This window comes from Narcine bancroftii, chromosome 13 (assembly GCF_036971445.1).
Source record: "Narcine bancroftii isolate sNarBan1 chromosome 13, sNarBan1.hap1, whole genome shotgun sequence".
NCBI classification, from domain to species: domain Eukaryota; kingdom Metazoa; phylum Chordata; class Chondrichthyes; order Torpediniformes; family Narcinidae; genus Narcine; species Narcine bancroftii.
Window position 1 is genome coordinate 29,893,988 of NC_091481.1, and position 13,887 is coordinate 29,907,874.

Sequence of the window (13,887 nt, forward strand, 5' to 3'; positions counted from 1 at the left end):
TTGGTGACATATGAAATCTCCTCGCGAAGTATAGCCACTGGTGAGCCTTCTACGTGATTTCATCGACTCCGAAAGCCCCAGGATTGATCTTCAGAGCTGTTGACATCCAGGAATTTGTTCTTCACCCTCTCCACTGTTGACCCTTCAATATGTGCATTCTCCTGATCTCCCCCTTCCGAAGTCAACAATCAGTTCCTTAGTTTTGCTAACGCTGAGTGCAATGTTGTTGTTGTGACGCCCCTCAACTAGCTGATCTATTTCACTCCTATCCACTTCCTCATAGAAACCTTTGGTTCCGCCGACGACTGTGGTATCAGTGGCAAATTTGTAGATAGCATTTGAATTGTGCCTGGCCACACAGTCATGGATGTAGAGAGGGTAGAGCAGTGGGCCAAGCAGGCATCCTTGAGGTGCGCCTGTGTTGACCATCAGTGATGTCGAACTGACTGCGGTCTCCTGATGAGGAAGTCAAGGATCCAGTTGCAGAGGGAGGTGCAGAAACCCAGGTTTTGAAAGCTCGTTGACCAGTACTGAGGGTATGATGTGGTTGAAAGCTGAGCTGCAGTCGATGAAAAGTAGCCTGTCGTACATGCTGGCTGAGTGGAGAGCCATCTCCTGTGGAGTGATTGCCATGGTAGGCAAATTGCAGTGGGTCCAGATCTTTACTTAGGTGCGAGTTAACTCTGGCCATCACCGACCCCTCAAAGCATTGCCAATATATTTGCTCTGTTAAATCTTTACTCTGTACATGCAGTCGTAATATGCAAGAAAACCAAAGCAAATTCAAACTTATCACTGCAGGGTGAGGTTAAATGATTTCCCCAAACTGCATTAACTTGAAGCATCAGCTAAACTTTATTTTATCAGTGGAATTTCTCTTCCTGAGACTGCCTCATGAGGTATATTTAAGACACAGTTAGATATATTTTTGCATTTCAGGGGAAAAGCCATAGAATGAAACTGAGTCCCTGACCAGATCACCCACAGTTCGTGAATGGTGAAGCCTACTGGACAGGCCATGTGACCTGCTCCTGCTCCTATTTCTTATGTTCCTGTATAGTTCACAGTTTGATATAAGCGAGAAATGTTTTCTAATGAGGATGCAAAGGGACAGGGCACTTCTAACTTCCAGTGAATTAAGTTGCTCCACCAGCACCAGGTTTCCAGAAAAACTATCAGTTGAAGAAAACATGCCAAAAAGATTTTCTTTGTCATCGGTCGTAATTAAATGGGGGTTTTTACATCGACACATTCCCCTCCCCCATATATTTTGAAGAGTAACACCTGACACGATGGGAAAGCAGCTTTTCACCCAACTTCACCCATTTCTCAGCCAGTGAACTCGTGAATTACTCTCACGGTTTTCCAATTTATTCGTCTGCTTTGCCAAATGGCTTCATTATAGTGTTTGTTGACTTGTTTGACTGGCAAAAGTAAAATCACGGAAAATAAATAGGTAAAAAATAATAAACTTTAAAATTGGTGTCCCCTAATGAATTATTTGCCAATTACGCAACATGCAATCTCAAGCAACTGTCAAATTCACTTATCCGGCACCTACCAATCCCTGAAAGTGCAGATACTGTATTTGCTTTGCTGGATCCAACCAGAAATCTGCTTATCTGTCAAAATGAAGATGTAACCATGATCAGTAAAAGGTACTGTATGAGTTCAAGATACTCAAAGCAAACAGTTTTAGGTTTACTGGATTTAATTTTAACTTTGATCTGTGGATGATACAAGTTGTCAGATCTTCTCAAATATCTTCCATTTCCACTGTAAACTCCTGATTTCCTATCACGCTGTTTCACCAACCAACACAGGGACGCAAAAACTCCCCAATATGGTCTCTGAAAGGAAGAACCTCATTTCAAGAAGTGACGTTTGCAATTTGCAACACAGAAGATAGCGTAGGAAAGGCAAATGCTTACCTACTGCAAACTACGCAGGTGCTCCTGAACTGCCCTGCAACATCCGGTGCACTCTGAGTGTACGTTAAGGGCTTATGTGGGTTGCGGCCTGGTCTGGTCATTATATCTGCGGTGTCCGGGAATTCAACAGAAGAGGTTTTGCTGGTGGGACTACCAGCAGGGGTCCCCTGGATTGGCGAATGGCATGGGGAGGTGAGAGGTGTGATGTTCGAAGAGTAACCTAGTAAGGGAACATTCTTAGTATGGAACCAATCAAATAATTAACAAAAATACCCCAGAAAGTTAATATAACTGTCCACTTAATAATTACAGTTAAGAGTAAACAAAAAAAAAAGTTTCTGGAAGTCTAAAATAAAATCTGAAAATACTGGGAACACTCATTTGGTCAGACAACATCGGTGAAAAGAGACACAGTTAATGCATTGGGGGCAGAAAAGCCTCGTAACTGAAAAAGAGAGAAAACACTAAACTAACTTGAAGGGCTCAAACCTGAAATGTTGGTTGTATGTCTTTGTCACCTCTGAATGCAGTGGGATCTGCTAACTTTCTCCAGCAGAGTTGTGTATAAACTAACTTGCTCTCTCTTTTTCCCCCAGCTCTGATGAATGGCTATGATTTGAAACATCAACACCACCTTTTTCTCTCCATTGATGGGATCTGACCTTGAGTGTTTCCAGCATCCTCCGTCCATGCGCCAGCTAAGATCCGGTTATTAACTTTAAAAATATGTGGGTTTTTAAAAAAAAAGTAACATTTGCTCACCTTGTCGCATTTGTCTTTTGGTATTCACGTGATTAGTGGTGGCAATAGCATGGGAGGCTGAGAATGATCTACTCTTGGAAATGGTCAGCAAGACTGATGGAGAACAGTTGTAAGGCTCTGTATTAAAAGAACTGAGAAGAACGGAGACATAAACCACTGCGGTCAAACGCCAATGATGTACCATCAATAATCACAACTCTCAGGCTTTTATTAACTAAAGATAGAAACTACCATCAACCTCACTGACTGATCGAAGCAAGGAGAAAGGGGAACGTGCAAGGGGCTGTGGGTATGATCAGTCTTGGGAGACGTGTCCAGCCAGCACAACAGTGATTTACAACAACCAGTGAAACAAATATGTCGGCAGACACTGTGATTGCAACAAATTCACAAAATTGCTGGGTAAAGTCGACAGGGACAAAGGGCTCAGGCTCAGAACATTGGTTCTATCTCCTATGGGCGCTGGGAGACCTGCTGAGTTTCTCCCGCAATTTTGTGGTCAAATACCACACCACACCACAAATTTGCAAAGGAAAGGGGACTCGTATCATTTGGAAATTGCAGAAGCGTGACCGTTTTATGCACTGAATCAGGTGATCGACTCGTGTGCATTTACTCTCTGCAAATTAAAACATCTTCCTTCAGATCTGACGAGGGTCTCTTGATCTGAAATGTGAACTTTATTTCTCTTTTCATGCTCGCTGCTTGGCTCATTGAGCATTTGCAGCATTTTCTGTTTTTGTTTCAGATTTCCTGCATCTGTAGTTCCTTGATTGTCAAGTGCTACCAAGGGTTACAGTTAGGGGCTATTTATACACGGTCAAGGAAATGGCTGCAGTCCTAAATTCAAAACCTCTCCAACCAAGACAGATGAGGAGAGTAAGGGTATGGGTTCCCAATCAAGATTAAAGGTTCTATTATTGTCACGTATAGAAAATTTGTCTTGTCTCCTCTATAAAGGCCCTCACGGGAGTGGCACAAGTCCAGCTCCCCCAATCAAGATGAGAAAGAGAAGCAAAAGAAAGCCCCTTCAGGGACACCAAATGTCCATGGGTCCCCTCGTCTCTTGTTGCCGCATGGCCTCCTCTCTCGTCCAGTGGCAATACTCAAACTGGAAGCATACAAGTCATAACTCATTGACCCCCCCTCCCCGATTCTGAACCCTTGATTAAGAAATGCCTGAGGCCCTTCAGGAGCCCTGCTCGCCATTGGCACCTTCATGGGTACTCATCCCTAGAACATGTTCCCAGAAGATGGTAGGAGGCCTTCAACAACACCATCCCTCCTCTACAACTTGCCACCCTGACCTGGAAGCACAAGGATGCTGGGAAGTGATGGCAGGTAATGAGTTAATTGGGAGATTAATTGGAACTGTAACTCTTCCTGAGTGTGGTGGGTGGTAGAAGCAGGAGGGAGCTGATGGGATAGTGGATGAATGAAGTGGAAAGAGTATAAAATTGATCGTCTGACTCTCTTTCTCATTCTCCCTCTCTCTAGAATTTTATTATTTGGCTTAATGTCATGTGTTTCACATCTATTTACTAAGTTATTACCTCAAAATGGACTGAGTGTGATAAGAAGCCTTTATTCCTGAAAGGGTGTGTGAAAATCCATGAACTGCACAAAAGTGCTGGAGAAACTTAGCAGGTCAGGCAGCATCTATGTGAAGTAAATGTATTGGGCTTGAGCCATTTGTCAAGGGATGAACAAAATGCAGGCAAGGGGCTGAATAAAAATGTTGGAGGCAGGAGAGGGGAGAAGGGGCAGGGGGAAAGAGTACAGGCCAACAGGTGAGAGGTTATGGGTGGGAGGATAGAAGTAAAAAAAGCCGAGAGGTGATGGGGGGGGGGGGAGTGGTTCAACCTTTTGGTCCTAAGCCCTTTGCCAATATATGAGCATAAAGCAGGCAAGCGCCTGGATAAAAAGGTGGGTGGAGGAGAGGAGAAGGAGAACAGGTAGGAGGTCATAGATGGAAAGGTAGAAGAGAAAACTAAGAGATAGGGGTTAACCTTTATATCCTATAGATCAGTAGTTCTCAATCTTTATTTTTCCACTCATATCACTAATTCTCTATGGCCATCAGTGCTTGGTGATTAGTAAGGGATTGCTTAAGGTGGGATGTGAGTGGGAAGGGAAGGTTGAGAATCACTGCTCTAGACCCAATTGTTACTGAAATATTTTGCCTGAGAAAAATTGGCCCATTTCCATTGGAGTTCTGAAACCATGCACATAACGAGTCAATGAGGTACGATTAAAACAGTGGTTTTCAAACTTTTTTTTCCCATCCACATCCCACTTTAAGCAATCCCTTACTAATCACTGATGGCATAGGGAATACTTAAAGTGGTACATGAGTGGAAAGAAAAAGATTGCGAACCACTGCTATGGATGTTGTGTGACCTGCTAAGTTGGTCCAGCACTTTTGTGTATTGCAGTACAGGCACAGTGTCTGCAGACATTCCTGCTTAACTCGAAGTAAATCATGAAGACTGCTGTGAGAAATAACTGTGAAGTCATTGGGATTATCTCAGATAAATTTCAATAAAAAAATCAGAATCTGTGATTCCTGGTGACAGAAATTGGCAGAAAATAGTTGAATATTTTTTTTAAAAATCCCATAGTTTTGCTCCTCAACACTTTGGAATTTTGTACTACCCACAACATACTGAAAAAGATGCTTCAAAGACATAATCAGAAAACAGCTGACATTAAGCCAAAGAAGATTTCAGAAATCCAGGGAGAATAAAAAAAAATTCTATCAAAATAGTGAAGTGAGAGGAAGCAGTTCTAAATAAGAAGAGTGGGAGATGGAAAGATCCTATAAATCACATGCTGATCCACACAGAAACACAGATAAGTTTGGATCGCTTGAACTCAGAATTGGCAGAGACATGAAGGACTTTAGAGTGATAAATCCCAAACTGCAAACTGGTTTGTAAATTAATAATATTAAGCTAAGGGTTCAATAAAAGCCATTGTTCCTAACCTGAGTCCACAAGTTTGCTCTCTATGATCATGACCTGTATCTTATTAAATATCATGACCAAATATAAAGCTGTTCAATACCAACAGCACAACAAAGTGCACAAAAATCTGGGAAGTGAAATCAATAAAGGGTAAAGATTGTTGAAAATGATCAGACTTTAATCTGGACAATCGCTCGACATAAAGCAGACAGGTCTCCTTGGCAAAATTTGGATTGAAGCACTGGCTTAGATTTGGCATGTGGGAAAACCTGGTCCATATCCACATTATTCACAATATTTTCAGTGAGATTATTTATGGCAGTGGAACGTTCAACATTTTCCACCAAAATGAGACTTCTGATATTCGCTTCCAGGAAGAGGGCAGTGGAAGTCAAGTTATGCAAAGCCAAGCTGTTTAAATCTGGACCGCTGGTTGAAATGGAAGGGGCAGAAACAGCAAGAGTTTACTCTAACTAATCCAGTCATTTTTCATAAAAGTGACAGTGTTACAAGAATTTCATTTTCTCTCATCTGGAATGAAAAAAAAAATTGCAAAGTCTGAAGCCTAAATGAATTTATCATATCCAATATGATCTTTGTTGAATTTTATATCATACTTCCTGTCACTTCCCTGGTTCTATTGCATTCCAATTTTCTTCCCAATAAGGTGCATTGACCACACATTTGACAAACCACGTGCCCCTCTTTGTAACGTACATGGCCAGAGTAGGATGTATATTGGAGCCAAGTGGTTCAAGGGGACTGGAGATATGATTTTGAAAATCTAGATACCTACTCACAGTAAAATAACATGCAAGGTTATTATTTAGTTGCTCAAGTCCCTCTCCATCCTGAACACCACTGATGTTAACACAACAAGCAAAGAGTAAACATATTCATCCTCTTATTTCTCATGACCTCAGGACTTCCCACAAGTTTTGCCTAAATATTTCAGGTTCCATCAAGGGAGAGACAGGAGCCAATTTTTACTCGGCCTTAATGAGGTAATGTAACCTGTGTTCAGAGACTTTGGCTGAGTGACACACATTAGAACACCAGGAGAGCTCTTCCGAATGCTGCTGCTGAGTTCTTCTACACCCTGCCGGAGGTCCAGACCAGGGGTCGGTTTAACATCTCCTCAGAAGACCACCTAGTTTTGTGGTCAGTCCTCTGGAAAGGGACTTGAATACTTGGATAGCAAGGCATGGCTTTGTAGCGCTGCAAGGGCAGCAATTGCATGAAAGCCACCAATAAATCAGACCAGTCTCATCATAATTATTGACTCCCACCTTTCTCAGCCATTACAATTTTTAGACTGCTTAATTTTATGATTTTATTATTTACAGCTTTCAGTTGAAAAGAAAAGCTAAAAGATAATAATCGAAGAAATAAAATATTAATTATTAACTGCTCGATCAAAGGCACTGGAATTGTTGAGTTTATCTCTGGAGAAAAGGGAGGATTGAACAGTGACAAATGTAAATGTTCAAGTTCACTGTTGCAAATTTTGGACCTGCTTCCAATAAATCTGTTTATTTTGTTACCTAATGACCCAATGAATTGACAAGCATTCCTTGGGGAAGTTAACTCACAATGTCACTCCACACAGATTGATTCTTAATGCCTTTGGGACAGCAAGAGAAGGGTAATAACTATTGTTCCAACATTCCAAGGAACAATGATAAATAAAAAAAAAAATCCAATTATCATTCTACTGCCAAGGAGGTGGTACAGGAGCATCAAAAATCAGGACCGCCAGGCTGAGGAATAGTTTCTTCCTGCAGACAGTGAGATTGATGAACAGTATCCTAAAACCAAGTAAATCATTCCAATATATTTATATGTGTTTATTTTAAATTATACCTTTATGTGTACATGCTGTTTTGTCTGAAGACACATGTATAGTCTGTGTTATATAATCGAATTTGGTGAAACAGGGAAACAGAAAATTCTCCTTTGCCAATTTCATCTTATTGTTTATTCCACTTGTGACTGTTCAGAGCATCAGAATGCCTCTGCAATTAGAATTCTCTCTTGCATCAGGAAAGCCAAACCATGAACATTTAATAAATGCAGATGTCTGAAGAATTTTGTGGCTGAATAAGATTATACGTTATTCTTTAAAAAGTTCTGATAACTTCGGTTTCCCCAACACCGTTACCACTGGAATCAAATTAAGAATGCTCGCACATTTAACACCGATGTTACATTTCATTAATTTTTTTCCTTCATAGAAAATTGGTTTTGGTGAAGTATTTTGATTTTTTTAAAAACACTTTTGGCTAATCTTTCTTGCTGTGCCTTCATGCCACCCTGTGATGTCACAGGGTGACAATTTACATTAATCCCATTTTATTCCACTCATATTTCCATCAATTTCTCCCCCTCCCCCACACAAAGGGCAATTTACACTGACCAATCGAGTTACTGACCCGCAACCTTCGGGAAATGGGAGGAACCAGGATAAACCCACGCGGTCGCAGGGAGAACATGAAAACTCTCCACACATGTAGGGTTGAACCTGCGTTTCTGGAGCTGGGAGGCACCAACATTACTAACTGCACTACAGTGCCCTATTCCTTATTTTATTGATTCTCATTTGACATAGTCTTCTTGTCTATATATTTACCTTGGGCTTTTCTCGCTTTTCATCCATGACAGGCTGTTATTGGCAGATTCATTACTTAGAGGGAGTGGAAGCAGACCCCTATCACCCATGAGGGGTACATAGTGAACCCAAAGAATGATGCACATTCCACTTGGTACTGCAATGAGCTTATCTATACCTGATAGAAGACTTCTCTGAGATGTGATCCCACGACCGGGTTCCATGATTTAAAACTTGCACAGGCAGAATTCCTTTTAAGCACACAGAGAAGTGTGTCCCATAGGTGTTGTGAAAAGCAATTTTTGGATGAGGGGCCTGCACGGCCTGTAGACTATGCATAATTTGTCCGAGTTCACCCGTTAATTTTAATTTTTAATTTTTAAAATTATTTTAATGTAATTTTAGAGACACAAGCATGGTTACAGGTCTTTCTGGCCCATGAACAAACAACACCAAGGGAAGTTTGCAGTGGACAATTAACTTTGACACGGGAGAGGAAATTGGAACACCCAGTGGATCTCGCGCAGACACAAGGAGAACATACAAATGTCATACAAGGATCATGAGGTGGCCAAAGTGAATCTAGGTCATCAGACACATGGGACATCCACTGTAGCAATGTGCCACCTTCGCTGAACAGCCCACCGTTTTGCAAAATGTGCCATTTCCGGGTCACAAAGAGCCCTTGAGTAGATCTCCCGTAATAGGAACCACAGGTCACAAGAATTTATGTGGAAACTAGCAACTGAACCTTTGACACACTTGAACCCTTCCGAGCTTTCCTTTTCAAGGTTGTTGAGAGGCAGGAGTTTCAGAATTTTATCACCGGCCCTGAGAATTACTTTATGATTAAATTTTTGCATCAAAGCAAATTTTAAATGCCTGCTGTGCAGGCCCTGGGGTTAGGAGATGATGCATACCTGACTAATGGAGTCTCATGAGTGGGTTTGATGCTTGAACTGCGGTCTCTCCTGACAGGACCTGGCTCCACCGTAGGTAGACCAGTGGCAGATGTCGTGGTGGTCCACGTGGATGAAATCCGCCTTAAGAGCCCCGGGGGCAGACTTCTTCTCAGTCGCTGAAGAAAATAAAATGGGTCAGCATGTTTAAAACGCCCAGGCTCAATTTTCAATCTGTGCAACAGAAAGAAAGCAAAAGTGAACTTTACTACAGCCATACCTCGACTTACACCCGAAGAAGTCCGATCGCAGATACATCTGAAAATATACAGTGTATCATGGCCCCTAAGAGTCCCCAAAGCAAGCCTCTGGCAGAATCAAAGAAGAAGAGGCGTGCTATCAAATTTGGAAGAGAAGCCAAAGGTGATAAAGTAATATGAAAGTAGTAAAACTGCAACCACACAATCCTGAAGAATTAAACAAAAATTACCCAGGCTGTTAAACTATAGTATTCAGACATGTGTACGTACAATGTAGAGGGCTAGGTAAATCTGTATGTGTGACATGGTATCTTATGTAGTACAATACACTTCACCTATAATGATCGACTTACACCTGAATCAACTTGCGTCCCTACTTCCAGAACGTAACCCGGACGCAAGTCAATCCATGGTTGTGACTGAATTTAATTCAAGTGCCGGCTGTGGAAAGAGATGGAGATAATGCAGGCAACTTGGACGAGTGGGGATGGGAAAAAGGATCGGCCAGGATGTGGTTGGCCGAAGGATTGGCTTCTCATCATGTGCGACTCCATGAATCTAAGGGAATCCCGAAAGTAGTTTGTGACTGGAACAATATCTCAAACTCAATTTCAACTGGCTGTCCAGTCGAAAGAAATGAAAAATATAATTGGAAAAAAAATTGAATGAAGCAAATAGAAGAAAGGTTTTTAAATTATTAGCAGGAACAAATATGACCGTTGGAAAGCAAATGGCCTTCAACCAACCAAACAGGCAAATTAAGTGATTTTGTGAAGAAAGTGAACAATTAATTAGTTGTATTTGACATAATTGCCAGTCTTTATAAAGCTGTGATTAAAAAAAAACCTCATATATTTTCTTCATTGAATGATAATCAGTAGATCAAGGTAACCGTTCTGTAATTGGGGATACATGTTCACAGATGAGAATGGTAATTCCCATTGTTTGTAAGATCTGAAAGCTGTTTATTCATATCACTCTGGTCTTAATGATAGTGAGGAGATTCCCAAAAGCATCATTAACAATGAACAGCGATTAAACCATGATGTCAACCAGGCTGCCTTGATAAAATAAGCCTCAATAAAAGTTTTTGATACACTGTGGGTTTTAACATGTCCTTCAAGAAATTAATGATGAGTTCATTTTCATACATATTGTACAATGCTCATTGATGCCAAAATTCTTACTTGCTGCACCCAAAACAGGTGCAGTAAAATCCCTGCTGTCCCACACCAACTGGAATTGGTGGATGCCGGATAAGTGTATTTTCTGGATGCTTGAGATTTATTCTTACAATACCTAACTAATACACCTGAATTAAGAATAACCAGTTTAAAAAAAATTAAAAACAAAAATACTATACTGTACATACTGCACAAACTTCAATGGCAGGAATATATAAACTTTAAAGCATGTTACTTTATTTTCAGTCACATTCCTTGGGGGGGGGGGGGAAAGCAAGTTGCTGCGACTCCAGGCTCCTCCCCTCCACAGAGCAAAACCGAAAGACAAAAAAATAACATTATAGGTGATAATTCCTCACCCGGCCCTCAAATTTACAGATAAAGCCTCTGTCCAGGGCGACTTACTAAGCAGGGATAAGGAGACACTTTAAGAGAGTCACCTTCTGGGCGACGCCATTTTATTCAAGCACAACTTTATTCAAACAGCAAGACAAAGCCACTGGCTGAAATATTTGCTCCCATCTTCACTAAAGGTTGTTGGGTTACTTCTTATTTTATTTTCATTTTGAAAATTTATTTTTCTTGATTTTGTTTTGCTAGTTGCTTGAATTCCAGATAATAGGGGCTTTGCTGTACTTGTAAAGATAAATTATTATAGTAAACTAATTGAATTGAATTAAAAAGACAAATATATGTGGTTGAAAGTTTGGTTTAGATTAACTTGATGTTAACTTAATTTATGGGTTGTTTATAATGTGGGTGTTAAATTAGTTCCCTGCCACATGTTCTATCAAGCTTGCAATGTGTGAAAAATAGCAAAAGAAGGATCATTATCAATAATATCAGGTTAGTTCCTGGCTAATTTCTTCTGTGAATGCAATGCTCCAACTGTACTTGGGTTAAGTAAAAAAATCTGCAAAGTGCTGAAGTGAATTTCAATTGCTGTCAATCACAGGTGCGAGTTGGCAGCCCCCTCTTGCTATGTGCAGGGGGCAAGCAGCTGCGAGACACTACTGCAAGAAGGAGAGAGTTATAGGGGAGGGGTTGGCAAGGGGGTGGGTAGGAGTAATTCTCCCAACAGAAGCTCAGTGAGGCAGCTTTGGAAACGTCTGTGAGTATGACTGCACTGACTCCCACCTGCAACCTCGGTGTGGTACAAGGATGGCACTGGCCAATAGACACTTCCATGGCTGACTCTTCCAAGATGGAGTTGAAAATGCTGGATGGAGTTCAACTTTCTGTTCTTTCATGTGATTGGGCATCTCTGACAAGGCCAGTATTGAAAAGCTAACCTTTGGTGAGCAGTCTCCCCTGATCTGTTGTTGGACTCTTGGTTGAGAAACCTCTGCAGTGAGGATGGAAAGGGATTGCCAAGAGTTAGTTGCAGTAACATTGAAGCAATAACCAAGGATTCCCAAGTCAGGAAGGGATGTGACTTGGAGGGAACTCTGCAGTCGCCAGAATTCCCTTGTACCTCCTGCCTTTGTAAATCCAGGTTGTGGACTTGGAGGTGTCATTTAAGAAACTTTGAAAAGTTGCCCCAATGCTAATTGGAGGGGCTATGCAGCACAGCCATGGAACACTGATGGTAGAATATTTAGTAGAAGGTAGATTAACCATCAAGCAGATTAAGGATGTTAAGAAAATAGGTAAACACACAAATGGATCATTCAGCCCCACAACCAGGTTCTATCCATTCACTCCTGAACTCTCATCTTGAAGCCGAGCTCCATCACCTGCTAAATTAATATCATACACAGTCACCAGGGCTGTAAAGGGATCTGAAGTTGTATACCCTTAGGGGAACCCAATCACAGGATCAGCAACTACATGATCAAATGGCACTTTCTAAGATTTTCCATGACTTTTTATTATTTCCTTGAGTGATTCCAGGCCATTTGGTCAGAAATTATTTACTATCCCCTGGATGTAGAAATCCCACTATTTCTGTGTTAGGTGGTGAGTGGTCTATCACACTCCTGATAGGCACCCAATGTAAATGATTGAAAGATATCAGGTTGGGTCCCACTCACCGCAGGAGACCCACTTGTAAGTGATGGGGAACCTGGTTAGAACTTCTTGCTGGAAATGTTCATTATCTGGCACTCGTGCCAGCATGAATGTGATTAGCCAACCATAATAATTAAGCCACCTTTTTGAGTACACAGATGACAGACTGCCTGATTATCTGAGAAGGAGTGAATAAAAATGGACATAGAAATCACCAGAAAATATCTCCCATTTCTGGTGGAAGAATGTTCATTAACAAATTAGAAGACAGGTTGAGGACACTGGCCCTAGCGGTTCTTGTATTTCTCAGACTGTTGAAGGGTAAAAGTATGGACATAAAGATAATCAAATAGATTTCTAAGTTATCAATGAACAATCGGAAGTAGAAGCTACCACAACATTCCAAAGCCGTACTGGGTTGGTAGGTGAAATGGTCACATGGATGGATTTGGGCAGCGCAGAATCACGTGCTGAAAGTGTCCGATACTGTGCTTTTTATCTCTAAAATAACATCATACTGTACCTTTGGGATAGCAAGTTTTTCTCCTTGGCATTCTTCGGTATCTGAAGAAACATAAGATTCGCTGAACGATACCAATGGATTTATCCTTGGCTTGTGGATGGGCTGGAAGGTCAGTTGGGTGCTGAGCAGATTGCTGACAGCTCTCAGGGAGGTACTGACATTGGGAGGCAGGGAAGGTTCAGCCAGAAGGTCTGTAATTAGTCCATGAGCTTCACCCATCACAGCTATATCGACAGTGACACTCGTGCCTGAAGACTGGAAAAAAATAACAAAATGCAAATATAAAGTAGGTCGCTTCATGAATTGTAGTCCAACAAGACCAAGCAGTACCTTACTCCTCCTTCTGTAATTTAAATACACATTTTGCCGTTATAATCCAGATTATTTTTCCGGACTTCAGAACCGCAACCAGTCTGACCAATGCTCCACTCATCAGAGTGTGTCTTGCTTTCTTTATTCCTCATTGTTTCATCAATATTCAGCCATAATCCAAACTAAGGGGGTTATAAATGATGATGTCATGTGTAACATTTTCTCCGTCAACTCTCGTTGCAATTTAGCAAAGATACTGCTTTTGATCTCAAGCATAATTTAAATCAACTGACACGCCTTGAATTTACTAATTCATTTGCATTCTCATCTTAATTTAAAAGACTTATAAGTTTGTTATTTAGTATTGATATATGTGTTTTACATGATCATGGCCCAGAACTGATTATTGACTTGAAAAGTTTCTCTTTCAGG

The 13,887-nt window shown here is 41.1% G+C and overlaps 1 protein-coding gene across 4 annotated transcripts in view; it reads right to left on the minus strand.

Annotated features, from left to right (window-relative positions):
• The window catches only part of pde3a (phosphodiesterase 3A, cGMP-inhibited), a 386,358-nt gene that overhangs the window by 44,727 nt on the left and 327,744 nt on the right, over positions 1-13,887 (minus strand). For all 4 annotated transcript variants that reach the window (XM_069909269.1, XM_069909268.1, XM_069909271.1 and 1 more), the window contains exons 3-6: positions 13,144-13,398; positions 9,188-9,345; positions 2,694-2,824; positions 1,932-2,151 (exon numbers count right to left, since the gene is read on the minus strand). In XM_069909269.1, coding sequence (XP_069765370.1) covers positions 1,932-2,151; positions 2,694-2,824; positions 9,188-9,345; positions 13,144-13,398 — 764 coding nt within the window. The remainder of the gene's footprint in view (positions 1-1,931; positions 2,152-2,693; positions 2,825-9,187; positions 9,346-13,143; positions 13,399-13,887) is intronic.